The 18,787-nt window shown below is 44.0% G+C and overlaps 1 protein-coding gene across 1 annotated transcript in view; it reads right to left on the bottom strand.

Annotated features, from left to right (window-relative positions):
• The window catches only part of DOCK5 (dedicator of cytokinesis 5), a 227,492-nt gene that overhangs the window by 18,716 nt on the left and 189,989 nt on the right, over positions 1-18,787 (bottom strand). Inside the window, exons 38-44 of the mRNA XM_080674976.1 lie at positions 16,264-16,383; positions 12,451-12,540; positions 9,911-10,015; positions 6,021-6,162; positions 3,556-3,637; positions 2,443-2,527; positions 1,663-1,749 (exon numbers count right to left, since the gene is read on the bottom strand). Coding sequence (XP_080531102.1) covers positions 1,663-1,749; positions 2,443-2,527; positions 3,556-3,637; positions 6,021-6,162; positions 9,911-10,015; positions 12,451-12,540; positions 16,264-16,383 — 711 coding nt within the window. The remainder of the gene's footprint in view (positions 1-1,662; positions 1,750-2,442; positions 2,528-3,555; positions 3,638-6,020; positions 6,163-9,910; positions 10,016-12,450; positions 12,541-16,263; positions 16,384-18,787) is intronic.

Below are 18,787 nucleotides of genomic sequence, written 5' to 3'. Positions count from 1 at the left end.
AAGTAAGCTTGTAAAGGTTTCCTTTGAAAGTATACAGGTGGCTTAAATATTGGAGCTATAGAATGATTATATTTTGGAGGCAAAGCATCTACAGAAATTTTGAGAAGGAAAAAATTGGAGCTATAATAATGATTGTTTCTTAGGCAAAGCTTCCTTAGAAATTTTTGAGAAAATCAATGACAATAGAGTAACAGGATATCTGATCCAAGACAGAAGCACCACCAAAAATGTTCACTAGGGAAAGGTTCCCTGCCTCTCCCATGAGCAAAGGTGAAGGACTTTGGCAGCCAGACATTCGGACTATACACAGTCACCTTAGTATGGGATCTGTGGTTAACAGAAGTCAGAAATAGTAGGATGCAGTAGGCTATTCGGGCTGAATTTTGGATGAATAAAAGATGTAATATAGATTCAGAGAGAGACCTTCTTGTAGAACTGTCTTCAAAACCAGGTTTTAAGAAAAATTGTCTCCTTCCTCATTTTATCCATTATCATGGATAATTACCCCCTATTCCAGACTTGACTCTAAGAGTCTCTGTCTAAAAATCATATTCATCCTTAAAGAATAATGATATACACCAGTGGTATGAGACATGCAAACCCATTTAGTTTTGTGTAAGAGATAGTTCTTGAATGCTTACTTATGCACCACAGTTACAAAGTGATTAAGATATAATTGATGGCTGGGAGGAACTTATGATTTCAGTGGGGTCTCAAGTCGCGTGAACATGGTAAGTAACTCATTAGGGAGAAGTGCAGGAGGCGATGGGCAAAGAGAAAGAACCTCTAAGCCAGCTTGGGGGTTTCAGAGATGGCTTCCCGGGGAAGCTGGTGCCTATATGGAATTTGAATGGGAGTGAGTGAGGTTTACAAGTGGCAAGAAGGCATCTGGGTAGAGAAAATGCCCCAATTTCACAGATAGTTGAAATAGCATGGACTGAGCAGGTTAGTTCCAGTAGGTTCCATCGGAGATGTGGTGAAAGAGCTGAGTCACAAAGACCCGGTGTTAATGTGCTAAGGAGTATGGACTTTACACTCTAGGCATTGGAGAGCCACAGAAAGGTTTTAAATATGAAAATGACACAATCAGGTTTTCACTATGGAATTCACACCGAGGCATTGAGGAAAGTGGCCCTCAGAAGGCCCAAGCAGGGAGGCCAAGTAAGGGTTTTTTCAATGGCATCAAACTAGAGGTGAATGGGGGACTAGAAACAAGGTACAGGGGCTGGAAAAAAAAGAAAACAGATTTAACAAATATTAAAAACAGGCAGCTTTGGGGAGTGGCGACGATGGAAGAGTCTAGGATGACTGCTGATGTGCTTAGCTGAGAAGAAAGAGGAAAAGTTCTGAGAGCGAAGAATGTGATTGACAGGAAACTCAAGGAGGCATTCCAAAAATGTTTCTGGGTGCTGGCAGGGGAGACAACACTCTGTGGTCATAAAAGAGGCATTCACGGTGCGCAACCTTTCGGGTGGGCGCTGTAACGTCAGTTTTACAAAGGCGGTCTATCAGACAAGCATGCTTTTTCTTTTTCTTCTGGAAAACGGAGCTGCCAGAGGAGGCTGGCCGAGCTCATGAGAACCGGAGCGGGGATTTAACAAAGGCTCTTATTATATTTGGAGACAGAAATATTTTTCTGAGTTCCAGTTTCAAAGGACTCACTGTTGAAATCTGCTTGACTTCAAACCACTTGAGGATCCCAGGAAAGGTGTACGCGGTTGTATACGTGGTCCTTTCAATCCACATCGTCTGGTGGAAAGCAGAGGAAACGTTGGTTAGCTCCCGGGTGTTTAGAAGAGCAAAAACTCCCTGGTTCTGCCCTAACTGGTTTGGCTCAGTGGATAGAGCATCGGCCTGTGGACTGAAAGGTCCCAGGTTCGATTCCAGTCAAGGGCATGTACCTTGGTTGCAGGCACATCCCCAGTAGGAGGTGTGCAGGAGGCAGCTGATCGATGTTTCTATCTCATCGATGTTTCTAGCTCTCTATCCCTCTCCCTTCCTCTCTGTAAAAAATCAATAAAATACATTAAAATAAAAACAAAACAAAAAAAAAAAACACAAAAAAACTCCCTGGTTCCATTAAATGAGATTCCATTCTCAAATGCCTCCTTAGAGAAAAGGCCATATTTTCTCTAAAAATGTACTCATTCTGGATATTAAAAGCTGCAAGGGTCCTCTCTGGGCCCGCTCACCCTCTGGATGGGAAGTTTGGAGGTCCAGAGAGGGGTGACTGCTCACAGCCATAGAGGTGGCAGGCCCAGGAGTAGAGCCCTTTCTGGACTCCTGGTCTAGTTTTCCACTTAGATGACAGCCTGCTGTCCTGGCAATAAGCACACGAAGCCTCTATCCCCGGGCCGCCATCTTTTCTGCGGCGTGAGCTGGAAGGCCGCTATTTTGGATGTCAATTCTACCTTTCTCTAGAGGCCAAAGGGCGGAACTCACAGCAAATTCATTGTCTGGATCCTTTTCTCCTTTCCGGAATGGCCGCGAGTATTGGAACTGCTGCACTTCGTTGGCCCTGTAGTAGCTGGGAAAGAGACAGCCATGACATTGTCATAGCTCTTAGAAAAGACTCTGTGATCTGGCTGCAACAAAGCCTGGGGAAATGAGACATCCTCCGCATACCGAGTCTTACCCACTGAGCTCTCAGAGCCAACAGTCTCTGCAGTGAGGGCCGACGTCGGCGCAGTTTGATTTTACTGTACACCTTACGTTTATTACTTAGGAATCTACTTCACAGCTCACAATTTAAAAAGGTATGTATTTATGGCCATGTTTGTAAACTCATCCGTATAGTTTTCTAACAGTTCTATCCATCCTACTAGCGTTTTAGCTTCTCAGAAGGAATTAGACCTTCAGTCACTGGGGAACTCGCCAGGCAGGCTGAATAAGCCACTACCAACCAGTGAGCCCACTGAGTAGCGTAAGAGCTAGGGAACCCAGTTTCACGTTGCTCTAGAGGCCCAAAGGGTGGCACGCACAGGATCTGAGAGTGAAGTTCCTGAGTTCCCTCCATCTGCTTAAAAAACAAAATCCTCACATCCCTTTGTGTTACCAAGGTCTTGTCTTATACTGAAAATGGAATGGACAGTTACTATGGTCGAAATGTTCTTGTCCCCCTAAATTCCTATGTTGAAATCCCAACCCCCAGTGTAATGGTATTAGTGTGCCCTTTGGGAGGTAATTAGGACATGACGGTGGAGCCCTCATGAATGGGATTGGTGCCTTTATAAGAGAGACCCAGACAGTTCCCTTGACCCTTCCTTCCTGTGAGAACACATGGAGAAGATCTATGAACCAGCAAGCAGGCCCCACCAGACACCAAATGTGCCAGCGCCTTGATCTTGGACTTCCCAGCTCCCAGAACTGTGAGAAATCAATCTCTGTTGTTTATCAGCCTCCCAGTCTATGGAATTCTGTTACAGCAGCCTGAATTCTGTTACTAAGTCAACAGAAGGTCTTCTAAACTGCAATGAATTGAAGACTTTGGTTTTGATGTACTTCTAGATAAAGGGTGCGAGACAGGTGTTTTAAAACACAAGAAAACACACTTACTTTAAGATCTGCTCCGGAACAGGTTTATCCTTGTAGTTGGGCGGCAGGCTCATCACTGGCTTGACGGTGAAGCACTGCATGTCTGAGGAGCTCGCTAAGGAAGAATAAGGGATGGGCGATTAAGCTGCCACAGGAGAAAGCCACCTGTTCCTCCTGCTTTACGGATGGAAATGGCACCTGCACTGACCATACCCCTTTACCAAATGCCAGGAACCCATGGAATAGGGGGCTCCCTTTTCTATTACCTAAATGCCTCGTCAAGTCATCAACCTAGGACATTTTTTTGGTCAGACACCTGGCAAACAACCTTCCCAGAGGAAAATAGAGGAACATAGATATCAATGAAATATTTTTTAAAAAGTGATTAGAAACTGTTTTAGCCTTAACCAGTTTGGCTCAGTGGGTAGAACGTCGGCCTGCAGACTGAAGGGTCCCAGGTTCGATTCCTGTCAAGGGCATGTACCTTGGTTGTGGGCACATCCCCAGTAGGCAGCTGATCGATGTTTCTAACTCTCTATCCCTCTCTCTTCCTTTCTGTAAAAAAATCAATAAAATATTTTTTTTTTAAAGAAACTTTTAAAATCATTTCTTTTGGACAACGTTCCTCTGAAGTAGCCAGTCTCTGGACACCATTTGTTTACCAAGGGCCATGGCTGGGCACTGTATGAGGTGTTTTAAAAATCTTATCTCCAGTAAACACAATGACTATCAGGTTATTAATCTTTTACCAATGGAGAATCTGAGGATCTGAGAAAACCCAGACCACACCACTGGGAAATGAAGTCAGGCTCAGGTGTAAGGCCTCCTTCTCTGACGGAATGATCTAATCTCTGAAATGACTTTCACTGTCTTCACCAGCGCAGGTATACGGTTTCAATGCCTCTAGTATCTAAACTGCAGGTTAAGGCACGTGGGTCTAGAACTACCAGCTTTTCTCCAGGTGAAGTGTGCAGTCCACCTGCACCGCAGTCACCAGAAGACTTCATTCAAAATGCAGAATTAGAATTCACAGCCGCTGAACTAGAATCTGTGTGTGTGGATTCTTCTGTGTAATAAAATCTGAGAATCTGAGAACCACTACTATGGCTTATGCTGTTAGAGTTTATAAATTGCCTCCTTTTTTTTTTTTTTTTTTTTAAATATATTTTATTGATTTCTTACAGAGAGGAAGGGAGAGGGATAGAGAGTTAGAAACATCGATGAGAGAGAAACATCGACCAGCTGCCTCCTGCACACCCCCCACTGGGGACGTGCCCGCAACCAAGGTACATGCCCTTGACCGGAATCGAACCTGGGACCTCTCAGTCCGCAGGCTGACGCTCTATCCACTGAGCCAAACCGGTTTCGGCTAAATTGCCTCCTTTTTATTTTGATCCTCACAGAAGTGCCATTAGGTACTTAGGGAAAATAGAGTCACCCTCAGCCTTGTAGAGGAAAAAGCCACGGCCTGGATAACTGAGGCAACGTGGGCAAGGTCAAATGGCTCTGCAGACATTACTGAAGGCCAAGCACCAGGCTCTTGCTTCTAAGTCCACTTCTTGAAGACCTCTTTCACTGCCACGCCAAGAAGGCACTTCTGTTGTTTCCTGAGCCCCCATAACCCAAGGACTTATCCTAGAAGACCTTTGTGTTCCAAGCATCCACTATGTGTTAACAGGTCACTCCTACTCTTAAAGGTATGTCTGTCTATTGAACTATTATTATTATTATCTCTTTCTATAGCCATTTACCAATCTATGTCTATAATAACTAGTATATATGAATTTTTATTATGTATCAGGCACTGTTTCTAGTATTTTACATATATTTACATATTCAATCCTTATAAGAACTCCAAGAGAAAGAATGATGATCATCACCATTTTATAGATGAGAAAACTGAGGCACAGATAACTTAAGTAAATTGCTCAAGATGACGGTGATAGAGCTGGGACTCAGACCCAGGCAGTTTGCCTCCAGAGCCCATTTTCTTACTACCATGCCACACTGGCTCTGCCTTATCTACCCCTTTTAGAACACTGTTCAGTTTTTAACATCTTTATTTTAGCATAAAACCCATGAAAAAGCTTTAGAAGTAACTTTGTTATGGAGCCCTTAGTATTAGTTTTTTTTTTTTGAGAATGCGTGTAATTGATTTTTCAATAAGTTATGGTATGTTATACAAAAAGAGCTATATGTCCTTATCCAGAATTCAGAACAGAAAGTCTGTTCTCTTCAAGCTTCCCATGTGGCTCTAAAATATATCCTTTCATATTCAAGATTTGTTTGTCATCTGTCTGCTTTGATTACGTCATAACCACGAGATGAGGACATTAGGGTCTCAAAGCTTTCATACAGACTGGGCACTGAGTCTACGTGGTTTAATGAGTTTAGAGACGGGATGGAACCCTGAGCTCCCGGCCGGGCGGGGCTGCCGCAGGTTACGGTACGGAGCCTCTGGGCCAGGTCTCCCTGTGCAAGGATACACTGCTTCGGGGAGCACTTGATTTCCTCGCCCGGGGGTGTGGTGCTGGTCATCTTCTCGGCATTGGGGAACTGGGTCAGCAACCTCAGGCTGAAGTCTTCTCGCCTCTCATACTCCTTACCCCGGTAGATGAAGACTTTGTTCTGCAGGTCAGAGACAGCGAGGGGAATAATTAAACATGAGGAATGAAGGGACAACCGGAGATCTTGGTCCTAAGGAAGCCATCCCAGCCAAAGTGCAACCTACCATCAAGTTCTCATTGAATACCTACTACGTGCCTCACAGGAGCCATCATATCTGACAAGGGCTCCTGGTTTACTTGGGAATCTGGTCATAGGCAGTGCTTCTCACAGTGTTGGCCCAGTAACCACAGCTGCTGCAGTCTACACTGACCCACAGGAAGTATAAGGAGCTTGTGCCCTAACCTAGGTCCATGATTGCCAGGAATGATGTTCAGTTTAGCTGATCTTTTGCACAGTAAGGCATTCTCAGGGAAGAAAGTGCATTAATTTATCTTCAGCAAGCCCCTTATCTCATCACGGTCCAGGGACAGTTTGTGCACCAGCACTCTGAGTGACTCAGCCATGGGGAACATGAAAGTACAAAGAGAATCGAGACAACATATCTTTTGACACAGTGACAGAGTAATAGCAACAGGAGTAAGTTACAGCAGTCCCTAGCCAATCCTGAAGATCACTGTGGATGGACTTAAAAAAAAAAAAAAGTGTCCTGGGCCCCAGGCACAGGAATGGTTTTGTCCATGCAAGTTCAAGGATAGCCATGTTTTGAAAGTTTCTGCTCATCTGATCAGATGAGAACTTAGTATCGATTGGCAGCCCACTCAGGATCCACTTTAAACTGAAACTTGGGCATTATTGTTCTGTAAAATGTTTTGTGTTTTTTTTTTTTAAAAAATCACTCATCCATTCACATAACAAGTATGTAGTGAGCAAATAGTAAATATGCTAGCCACCAGGCTATACGGTGACCCGGCTCTCACAAATCTTACCTTCCGGTGGAAATAGAAAATGAGTAACAAATAAGTAAATATGATAATTTTAGATAGTGTAAATAATGTGTTTGGCAATACACCTTCTAGGCCAAACACTGAAGGCAGTGAAAATTCCCACAACTTTTGGAATAGGTGATAAAATTTGTCCAAGCTAAGAAAGATGTATGTGACTGATTCGTGCATTATAAAATTTCCTCATTCAGGCAAAACTACCCGGGAAAAGGATCAGAATATAATAAAGCACTAATTGCATGAAGTGGACAATGGCTGTGAAAGGAATAGACAAGCAGAAGGTCAGCTCAACGTGAGACGGGGCTTCAAGGAAAACACAGGACTTGTTTGGGCCTAGATGGGCAGATAGGGTGAGGGGAGGGGACACAGGGGAGAGAACACCCAGACACGGTCAGTGACAGGAGGGGTAAGGCCCAAGGACAGGAAGTGGAGTTCAGGTAGAAGAAAGGGCTTGGAGAGCCAGAGCGTGAAAGGTGTGAGAGGTAGGCAGAAATCCCAGGGAAATCACTGAAAGTTCTGGAAGGAGAGAGCAACGTGATGAAAGAGGTGGTGCAGACAACCTAATCTGATGGTGGAGCACACCTCCAGCTGCAGGAATCCGAGACAGGACTAGGTGGGGCAGGAGAAGCGCCAGGATCTGGTGCTGGACTCTGGTGTTTCGTGAAGGACAACAGAGATGGGGAAGTCAACAAGGATTCTGAGATCACTGCCCCGGAGCAGGAAGAACAGAGGTGCCATTGCCAGAAAGAAGAGAGAGACCTGGCTGGGATGGGGGAAGAAGATAATGTAATTTACATACTCTAAGTTTGGGGAAATTGTATATAACTCACAAGGGCATTTAGGTTCTATTCCCCTGCCTATATTAGCAAGACACACTGTATGAACTGAATGAAGTCATTCAATGGATTAATCCCCTCCTCCATGACTCTGTCCTTTGTGTATTCCTAAGTGGTGGCTCCACTGCCCTCCAGTTATGCAGGCCAGAAACCAGGAAATCATTCTCGACATCTCTCTTCCTCACCCACATATCCCGTCAATGATCAAATACTGTGACTTCATGTCCATGATTCTAATATCTCCATTTCTATCTGAAACCACCTCCCTAGGCCGACCTGTCATCTCTTCCTTGACATCTTCACTAGACCCTAGTGGCTTACTTACACACACCTCCCACCCATTCTCCACACCAAAGCTATCACCTTGCCAACACCAAGTCTGCAACGCTCCTACTGCTCTCAGGATGTCAACAGCACCCACGTCACCAGGCCTGCATGCCCTTCCCCCACCTCCTGCCTCATCGGCCTGGCTCACCCAGCTGCCTCTGTGCCCGGTGCTCGACATGCTTTGTCCTATCCTCTTTCCCTCCTTCATGCCCAGCTTCCCTTTCAAAGTGCAGCCGAAGCTGACATTCCCTGGGAAGTTGTTCCTGACTTAAAACAAATTCAGGTATAATGTACATATAGTAAAATCTACCCTTTCAGTATAAAATTCTGTGAGTTCTGACAAATACAACTCTGACCACAATCAAGATACAGAACAGTTCATCACAACCAAAAATGTCCCCATGCCTTTGTAGCCCAGTCTCCCCCCATCCTAGCTATCAGATAACCACTGATCTGTTTTCCATCCCCATAGTAAGTGCTGACTTGGCCAGAATGTCATAAAAATAAAATCACAGTGTATGTAGACCTTGAAGTCTAACTTCTACTTAGCATAATGCACCTGAGACTCATCCGCACGGCTGTGTGTATCAGGAGCCTATTCCTCTCTATTACTGAATAGTGTTCCATTGTATGGCTGCATCATCGTTTGCTTATCCAGTCTTGGATGAGTATGAAAAATGGTGCTATAAACCACCATGTACATTTTTTTAAAATTTGCCTTTATTGTTGAAAGTATTACAGATGTCCTTTCTCGCCCCTCCTTGACCCCCTGCATCCGGCAACTGCTCTCCACCCCCACCCCAAGTCTTCACCGCACTGTATGTTTATGTGAATGTAGGTTTTTATTTTACTTGGGTAACTAGTCTCTGGTTAACAAACTCATACCTGTCTTGATCAGTTTCAATGTTATATTTGTTTATGTGATTATCTAATTAGCATCTCAAATATTAGGTTGTAAAGTTCTAAGAGAGCAAGGGCCATATCGAATTATAATCAGCACTGTAACTCTAATGCTCGTATGTGCCTGGATTATGTGAATGGATGAATGGTTTTGAATGAATGAATAAACTACCTCCTTGTTAGGCACTGTAATAAATGTAAAGTCCTTGCCCACTTTTTCTTTTTCTTTTAATTAGGGGAAGGAAGATGGACAATATATGCTTAAACATTGCTAAGTGCTGCTGAAAGAAGCTTATTTCTTTGTGGGAGAAATAAGAGGGTTTGTTTATTTTTTAGATTGTAAAAATTTTCACATTATGGAAAGTTTTGAGAAGGGAAAAACATAGTCCTTTCTTACCATTACAACAAGATTTTTTTTATTTTTGCAAAACTTTTGCAGTCTTATCCTTGGGATATTTGCTTTCAAACTCACTTGGGCTGGAAATAAAATAAACAACCAAATGCATCAATCCGCACTTTTCCCTGGCCTGACCCGCAGCAGCAGCCAGGGAGGATGTTCTGTTTTTCCCCTTTTCATTCCACCTGGGAAAGGTCATTTTACAAAAGAGCTGCCAGAATCCCAGAGGTGGCCGGGTGTGGGGTGAAGAGGCCGCCGCTCAGGAAGCGGTTTCCCTGCCGACCTCCCACAGTGAGAACACGGGCCTCCCGCTGACAGCACCCCAGGCCCATCTGGGAAAGAGAGGAAGCCCTCCCTCCTTCAGGCTGCACGGCTAATGGCGTGGAGACCACCCTCAGGTTCCTTACCCGTAGGAAAGAAGGGAAGCCCTGTCCATAGTATCCCACAGCAAAGTATTCTGGCTGCGGCCTCATGGCCTTAATGATGTTCTCATAGAACGAGGCTCTTTTTTTCTGGAAAACAAAACAAGACATTCCACAGCGAGGTTACAAGGGCACAGTTGGGGGGAGAGAAAAAAGATCTATTTACTTTGTTGTTTCCCATGTAACACAGAGAAATGAAAGGTCTTTGGAAAATATCTTGCCGCACAACGTTATCCTCTTGTTGGACAGGAGGTCTGGACCTGGGCCCACGACCGGGCCGTGGAGGCCTGCGTTCCCTGAAGTTGTCTGCCGAAGGATGAACCGGGTGCACTCTGCCGTGGCGGAGGCACTGCTCAGCTTTCACAGACCCCTGAAGGGGGCTCAGGACCTTAGCGAGTTGAGATTAACGAAGGCGGTTGCAGTTAAGTGGAGATAAATGATAAAAGAAGATAAAGAACCTTCCAGTTCATGCAGGTGGTTTCGGTGAAAGCCCTTGGTTCAGCTGCAGGTGCCCAAAGGTGAAGGTAACGTTCTGTGTTTCAATATCTGGCACCCCTCCCCTCCCAACCCTGCCCTCCCCGGCCATCTTTAATTCTTCCCGTCAGAGAGGCTTCCCAGCCCGAGCTCAGAGTCAGCCTTAAAGAAAGCCAGGCAGGCAGGCATACATAGGGGCCCGAGCGGTGGCTCCAAGCCCTACCACCATGACTGTGTTACCACATCTGTCCCCTGGTCCGCAGGGGGTACCTTCCAAGACCCCCAGTGGATGCCTGACCCGCGGATAGTACTGAACCCTGTCTATACTATGTTTTATCCTATACATACATATACCTATGATAGTTTGCTTTATAAATTAGACACAGAAAGAGATTAACAACAATAACTAATAGTAAAATATAACAATTATAACAATATACTATCTTAAAAGTAATGTGGATCTGGTCTTTGTGTCTCTCTCTCCCTCTCCCTCTAAATATACCTTATACTGTCTGTATAGGTAAGCACTTAAAGGAAGCACTTTACAGCTTCTCTTTGACATGTCCCAATTGCCAGGATCACTACGCTTGCGCTTTGGGGCCATTATTAAGTAAAATAAGGGTTATTTCAACATAAGCACCGTGGTACCGTGAGAGCTGATTTCATAACCCAGACAACTACCAAGTGAATGAAGGGCAGGCAGTGTGGATGCGCTGGGCAGAGGGATGATTTACATCCCAGGTAGGATACAGTGGGATGATGTGAGATATCATCACCAGACTCAGAATGGCATGCAATTTAAATTTATAAATTGTTTTTTGTTGTTGTTGGGGTTTTTTTTCCACCAGAAAATTCCCATTTAATATTTCAGACTGCAGTTGCCTGGGGGTAACTGAAACCACGGAAAGTGAGAATGCAGAACAGTGAGGACTGCTGTGCCCTATCCAGGCACAGGTCTCTATCCCAAGGTCCCTTCGAAGGGTCACATGTTACATTACTAACACAACTCGATTTAGTTATGAAATTAATGACTGATTGTTTGCATAATGGCAGGGGCTGGTCCAACACACTGGCAAAACCTTTTCAAGGTGATCTTGACAACTATCTCCTCAAATAAATTATTACTGCACGACAATGGATGACCTGAACTTTTGTGACTCCTCTACCAAAAATGATCAAATTAATATTGTGCTGGACTACCACTGGGCATTGCTTTATGGTTTTTAAATAGCTGACCTGTGCCAACAGCCAGGCATAATACACAGTTCAGGGACCTGTGAAAGTAGAGCTCTTCAGTAACATTCGGGAGCCGGGGGGGAGGCAGAATGTGAGAATCAGAAGCATTTTACAACTTAACTAAGATGTGCACAATGGCACTCCTGAGAAAATCAAGCAAGGCTCCAAGATGAGCAGTTCCGTCCTTCCGCAGGGACCTGAGGACGCGGGCTACAGAGCAAGTCGTCTTGATGAACAGAAGAAGTCAGAAAACATCTGAAACATGCCTGGTGTTCACTGAAAGCAAACTGACTGTGAGGGTAAGAGGTGTGGAGACATGGAGGGTCTGCAGAGAAATGAGACAGAGATGGAGGACAGGTTGGTAGGTGAGGGGCCTGAGCCCTCTTTAGGGATAGTCTGGAGAAAGAAGGATAACAGCTTTTGGACCTTATTGTTTTCATTTTTATTTCAAGCACGGTTTACTTTTCCATTGTAAAAAACATAATTTATCCTGTCTGGTCTGTGTGGCTCAGTGGTTAAGCATCAACCTATAAACCAGGAGGTCACGGTTCGATTCCCAGTCAGGTCACATGACCGGGTTGCCGGCTCAATCCCCAGTGTGGGGCATGCAGGAGGCAGCCAATCAGTGATTCTCTCCCATCATTAATGTTTCTAACTCTCTCTTCCACTCCCTTCCCCTCTGAAATCAATAAAAAAATCTTTTTAAAATAAAGAACATAATTTATCCTGACTTCCTTTAAGCTTACAAAACATTTTCGTGAACACTCACTTTAGCACCCCTGCTGGAGGCTTGCCATATTCTGACCCAGACTCACCAGGAGGTTGCCAAGGCCCTCGTAGTCAAACACTTTGCTCTCGTACGTCTCCGCCAGCTCTTTGCTCAGCTTGATTGCCTTCTCCCACATCTTCAGAAAAAGAAAAGTGGAGAACAAAGTAGTCATTGATCCAGCGGCAAAAGCCACTTGAAAGTAACGGGCCATGAGTCAGGAATCAGGAGGGTTGAGTTTCTGCAGATATTCCCGACATGCCTCACTTCCTGGATCAACTGAACTTTTTTAATTGACATCATAAAGCTACTGTATCTTGGTGCCTTGCCAGGGGGTATCTTCTGTAATTCTGTTTGCAAGACCATGAAGAACAAACACCATGTGTCCCCAAACAAAGCAATACTGAGCTTAAAGGGCAGAGGACTAAAGACCTTTGGAAGTGGTGGGGACTCGTGCTAAAGCCTAGGACTTGAGACTATGAAAGCCTTGCTGGAGGGGAAAGTTGGCATGGGGTCGAGTTCTGTGTGTGTGTGTGTGTGTGTGTGTGAGTGTGTGTGTTTGTGTGTGTGTGAGTGTGTGCTTCCAGTTAGGCTGCTTGGGAGGAGGGGAAATGGAAGAAAGGCTAACTGTTCTGCTGTGTGGAAACTGGGCATCAAGTGTTAGCCAATGATCTCTAGGGCACTGGTTTCCTATATCTAACTAAACTATCTACTTAGAGAGTTTTAGAAAATGCCTTGGAGCATTTATGATCTCGTAAGTTACAGCCGAATGCTGTAACTTACACATTTGGTGCCTGAGGCTAGCATCCCAGGTTGACCCCTTGTTCATTCTGCTTTTTTCATAATATGCCTCTTAAGTGGACACTATTAGTAACACAGCATCTGGTAATTTCCTACCTCACTCTTGTCAACCAGGTGCCATGTTCCACTGTTCCTGGCTGCTGAAGAAATGTGTGTGCAGCTCTCATACAGTTGTAAAACATTTTAAAATGAAATATTTTAAAATCATCATTTGCCAAATGTGTCCCTCTGAAGTTTCAGGGCCAGATCAGCTGGGCCTGGTGCAAGAAGCCAGTCAACAGCATCAATGGGTTGAATTCTCTCCTCATTTCACCAAATGCCAAGTTATGTAAGGGACAGTGAGCCAGCCTAGCACAGCGGTTCTCAAAGTGTGGTCCCTGGTCTCTGGAGCCCCCTAGACCCGTGATCGGCAAACTGCGGCTCACGAGCCACATGCGGCTCTTTGGCCCCTTGAGTGTGGCTCTTTCACACTGCCTGGGCGAGTCTATTTTGAAGAAGTGGCGTTAGAAGAAGTTTAAGTTTAAAAAATTTGGCTCTCAAAAGAAATTTCAATCGTTGTACTGTTGATATTTGGCTCTGTTGACTAATGAGTCTGCTGACCACTGTCCTAGACCCTCTCAGGAATCCATGAGATCAAATTATCTTCTTACTAATACTGATATTATTTTCCCTTTTTCACCGCTCATTCTCTCATGTGTGGAGTTTCCCAGAGGCTGTAGGATGTGGGATGCCACAATAGAATGAATGTAGAAGCAGATATGAGAATCCTGCTGTCTTCTATTAAGCCAGATGTTGAAGAGACTTGCAAAAATCTCAAATGCCACTCATATCACTAATTTTTTGGAACATATAGTAATTTTTCAAAAACAGATGTGATTTATCTTAATTGGTAATAGGCTTGCTATCATCGTTAAAAGAACAAATAAGTAAATATTCAACAATTGTTTTCGTTTCTAAGCGTGTAAGTAGCAACACATACAGTCCTCATAAACAAAAGCTCTCTTGGGTCCTCAGTGATTTTTAAGAGTAAAGTGGTGTAGAAGTGTGCTGCGCCAGCACGCAGTGAAGAATTGAGAAAAGACAGACAAGAGAATGAAAGCTGGGTCTCGGTGGGACGCTGTCCTCTCTGATGGAGAGCCTCTCTGATGGAGAGCTAGTGACAGCACCAGGACTACAAGCCGTGTCTTTATTTTATAGCCAGATGCCACGCGGCAAAGTAAGGGCGTGGTCAAGATGTTTACAACATTCTCGTGGGTTTCTATCCTACTCAATTACATGCACCTGAACTCTATCAAGCCCACAACGTTCAGGCACGTGGGCCCATGTGTTTGGACCCTAGGTTCAAGCTTACAACTATAGCTGTTGGCTATAATTGTGCTAGGAGGGCTCTGTCCTCCAAGCTGGGACTTGCACGTGGCCATGAGAGGACTGTGCCCTCTCATTAGTCCAAGGCTTGAACCTGTCCAAACACTGTAGCCGCTCTCCACATAGAAGACCAAAATGTTTGAACACACACTTGCTCCCTGAGCCGTAAGTTCTTCATCTGTAAAACAGAGGTAAAATCTACCTTGTAGGGTATGGGAAAAAGTAAATTAGGAAAAAAGTCTGGAAATCTCCCCAAACAGAAACTAGCACTAAGTAGATGGCAGCTATTTTATCATGATGAGTATGTGGCTTATTTATTCATGTAACCAACAGGTCCCCTGGTAAAGCAAGACATGTGGGCTGGACGTGGCAGTCCACAGGAATTCTCCAGGCTCCAAAAACTGGTCAAATCGGGATCTGTTTTGTTTGATAGCAGATGCATTTTTTTCTTTCTCCCCCAACCCCTTTTTTATTATAATTTTCTTTTTTTTTTAATTTTTAAAAAAGCATTTCAGGTGGACATGCTTTCTCCAGTTGACCACAGACCACAACTTCCGGGCCCAGTTCCTATGTTTATTTTACCTTCTCACCCCTGTCAGCATCTAAGTTGGTCATTACTTACAGCGTATGGGGTCAGCAGGGCGTGATCGGGATGCTGGATGTGCACCAGGTGTTAGCCAACAATCTCTAGAGAATGCACTGCAAGTGACAGCACTGGTTCCCGCCCTCAGCAATATTTCAGAGGGGAAATTACAATTATGGAGAGTGAAGGCTGCCCATTGTATTCTCCATTGGGTTGGCTAAGTGTCGTCAAGATAACTGATCTTTTTTGCCCTTCTTACATTAATTAATTTATTTTTCTCTCCTGTTAAAACTACCAAGATTCAAAGGTACATATGGGAATAATAAAGAATAAGTCATGAGTCATTACTGTCCAACGAGGAACTTGTCTGGTTTTTGTCCTGAGTCCTGGGAGGAAGCTCCTAAACCCTTGGAATTTCCCCAGTGATAGGAGTGTCTTGGTTATTCATGGCGGACCCTCCAACCCACACCTGAGTTTATGCTACTGAGGTGAATGGTCTTGCTCCTCTCCCCCCAAAAAAACCCACCCATGTGATTAGAGGGCTGGGGCCTTGAGCTACATGATATTAGCCAGATCCAAAGGGAGAAGGGTGGGCTGGAGACTGAGTTCACTCATGTGGTCAATGATCCCATCAATCAAGCCTACAGAATAAAACCCCAATAATAACTCCATATAGCGGCTCACGTGAGCTCCCCCCTGGCGAGCACATCAGCTCTCCTGGAGGGTGATGTGCTCTGAATCCACGGAGAGGGAAACAGAAGCTCTGCCCTAGGTACTTCTTCATTCAGCTGGCCCTGATTTGCCTCCTTTAAGATAAAACTGTAATCGTAAGTGCAGCATTTTACCAAGTTGTGGTTGCTGTTCTAGCATATTATCAGATCTGAGAGGGCACATAGGACTCCCCCAAAATTTACAGCCAAGTGGTCAGAAATGCGGGCATGGCGACTCCTGAACTGCGGCGTCTGAAGTAAGGGCTGTCTGCTGGGACCATGGCCTTCACGGTGGGTTCTGCACTGGCTCTGGCTGGTCGGCATAAGAGCACTGCGGTCTTGCTGCCATTTTCCTCTCTCCCTCCCCCCGCCCCAAATACAAAACAAGCGATCCCACACTCACTTTGCCTTTGTCAAAATAAGATATGATTTCCTGATACAGCTTCTCCTTCAGCTCCTGCTGGGTATACACATAGTAGCTGTCCCTCTGAAGCAGGTGGGGCACACAGGGCTTGTCAGACCACTGAAAAGCAAACAGAAGAGATTAATGCGACATAGCCATTAACTAAAGGAGATTAACAGACATTTGGTTTTTAAAAGGTGCAGAAAAATTGCATATATCTGTGACTCACCCATATTGCGTTTTAGATTTATTCATGAAACAAAAAACTGCATCCAGACATAATCCATGCCAGCTTAAAAACAAGGGCCATGTGATGGACGCACTCCAGGCATCCCCACGCAAGTGGGGAACCAGGCGCACCCGCCAGCCAGCACAGCGCCTGTGTACTGTGTACTGCAGGCATCCGCACAGTAGACAATAGGAAGAGATTGGGAGTATAAAGGCGGAAAGGAGGGGGTAAAATTGCCACTGTGTACAATGAATGTATTCTTTACAATCAAAGCTTTTACGAAGGGTGCCAACTGAAAAACTACCAAAAGTACAGAGAATTAAGTCAATTTGAGGGTTAAAAAACTGACATATTTAGAAATAATTTAGAGGTAGATTTCACGTGAAGAGATAATCATGCTGAAGATAGAAGAAAAGGATCCAACATGAATAAATGCAAAATGATACAATATCCAGGCACAGCAATGTGAATGTACTTAATGCCACTGAACTATACACTTAAAATGGTTAAGATAGCAAATTTTATGTTACGTGTGTTTTTACCATAACTTAAAAAGAAAAGGTATCTAGGAATCAACATAACAAGGAAAATGAAGACTCTATACAGAAAAATTTAACCCACCAGTGAAGGGCACAAAAGCACACTTGAACAATGGAAAGTCATATCGTAGTTTTGGATAAGAAAATGCTATTTCCTAAACATGAAAATTCTCCCTAAATTAAAAATTTAAATCTATGATTCCAAAGTCCATGTGGAAAATTAAACAAAAAGAATTAGGTGGAAAACTCTGAAAAAGAAGAGCAATGAAGACAGTTTTATTAACTACCAGGTAATAAAACATACTATGAAGAATTAATAGCCCTAGCTGGTTTGGCTCAGTGTTTAGAGCAGTGACCTGTGGACTGAAGGGTCCCGAGTTCGATTCTAGTCAAGGGCACATGCCCGGATTGCGGGCTCGATCCCCAGTAGGGAGCTTGTAAGAGGCAGCCAATCAGTGGTTCTCTTTCATCATTGATGTTTCTATCTCTCTCTTCCTCTCTGAAATCAATAATATATATATATATATATATATATATATATATATATATATATATATATACACACACACACACATATATATTAAAAAAGTATAATTAAGAGTGTGGTACTGATACATGAATTGACAGAGACCAATGCAAAAGTATATAAAACAAAATAAAAAGAGACTCTCCCTGCCCCGTACTGGGATTTAATACATGATAAAGAGGGGATCTTGTATGAATGAGAAAATATGGACTATATCACACAACCCTAGTGAGTAGCTGTCTGGGGGAAAAAGTTGTATCCACATCTCATACTTTACTATGCCAGGATAGGAGAATTTAATTTTCCGAGCAGCACGAATAAAAACATCTATGGCTACAGATACCAGGACTTCTTTCTGATCATCCCACAGTCAACAAGGCTCCTCTCGAACCCATATGCAGTAAGATTTTAGTGCCTCAAATCTGAATATGAGTGGTGAACAGCTGCCTTGGGGAAGTGTGAGGTAAAGGACTACTGTTTTTCATGATAAAGCTTAGAACAATGTACATGTACTATTTTAGTATCAAATAAATATTAAATTACACAAGAAAATTAATTGCTAGGGGAAAGAATGGAGAAAGAGAGATGTAACAGGAGGCTACTGTGGTTCTCTAAGAGAGAGCCGATGGCAGCGTGGGCCAGAATGGCAGCAATGGAGATTTTTTAGAAAGCGGATTGAAAAGAAATGGAAGCAGGATGAAGAGAGATCTGCACTCCAGGTTCACTGCAGCATTATTCACAATAGTCAAGATAGCTTCCTGATACAGCTTTTCATTGTGGAAACAACCTAAGTGTCCATCAGTGGACAAATGGAAAAAGAAGATGTTGTGCATATAACAATGGAATTACTCAGCCACGGGAAAGAAGGAAATCCTGCCTTTTACAACAACATGGATGGACCTAGAGGGCATTGCGCTAAGTGAAGTAAGTCAGACAGAGAAAGACAAGTACTGTATGATAAGGAATCTAAAAAAGTCAAATTTAGCCCGGCTGATGTGGCTCAGTGGCTGAGCATTGACCTATGAACTAGGAGGTCACAGTTCGATTCCCAGTCAGGGCACATGCCCAGGTTGTGGACTTGATCCCCAGTAGGGGGCATGCAAGAGGCAGCCGATCAATGATTCTGTCTCATCATTGATGTTTCCATCTCTCTCTCCCCCTTCCTTCCTCTCTGAAATCAATATATAATAATAAAATCATAATATGCTAATTAGACCAGATGTCCTTCTG

This window comes from Plecotus auritus, assembly GCF_963455305.1.
Source record: "Plecotus auritus genome assembly, chromosome: 6".
In the NCBI taxonomy this organism is placed as follows: domain Eukaryota; kingdom Metazoa; phylum Chordata; class Mammalia; order Chiroptera; family Vespertilionidae; genus Plecotus; species Plecotus auritus.
The sequence above is the reverse complement of the archived record's forward strand: the minus strand, read 5'-3'. Positions and strand labels throughout refer to the sequence as shown.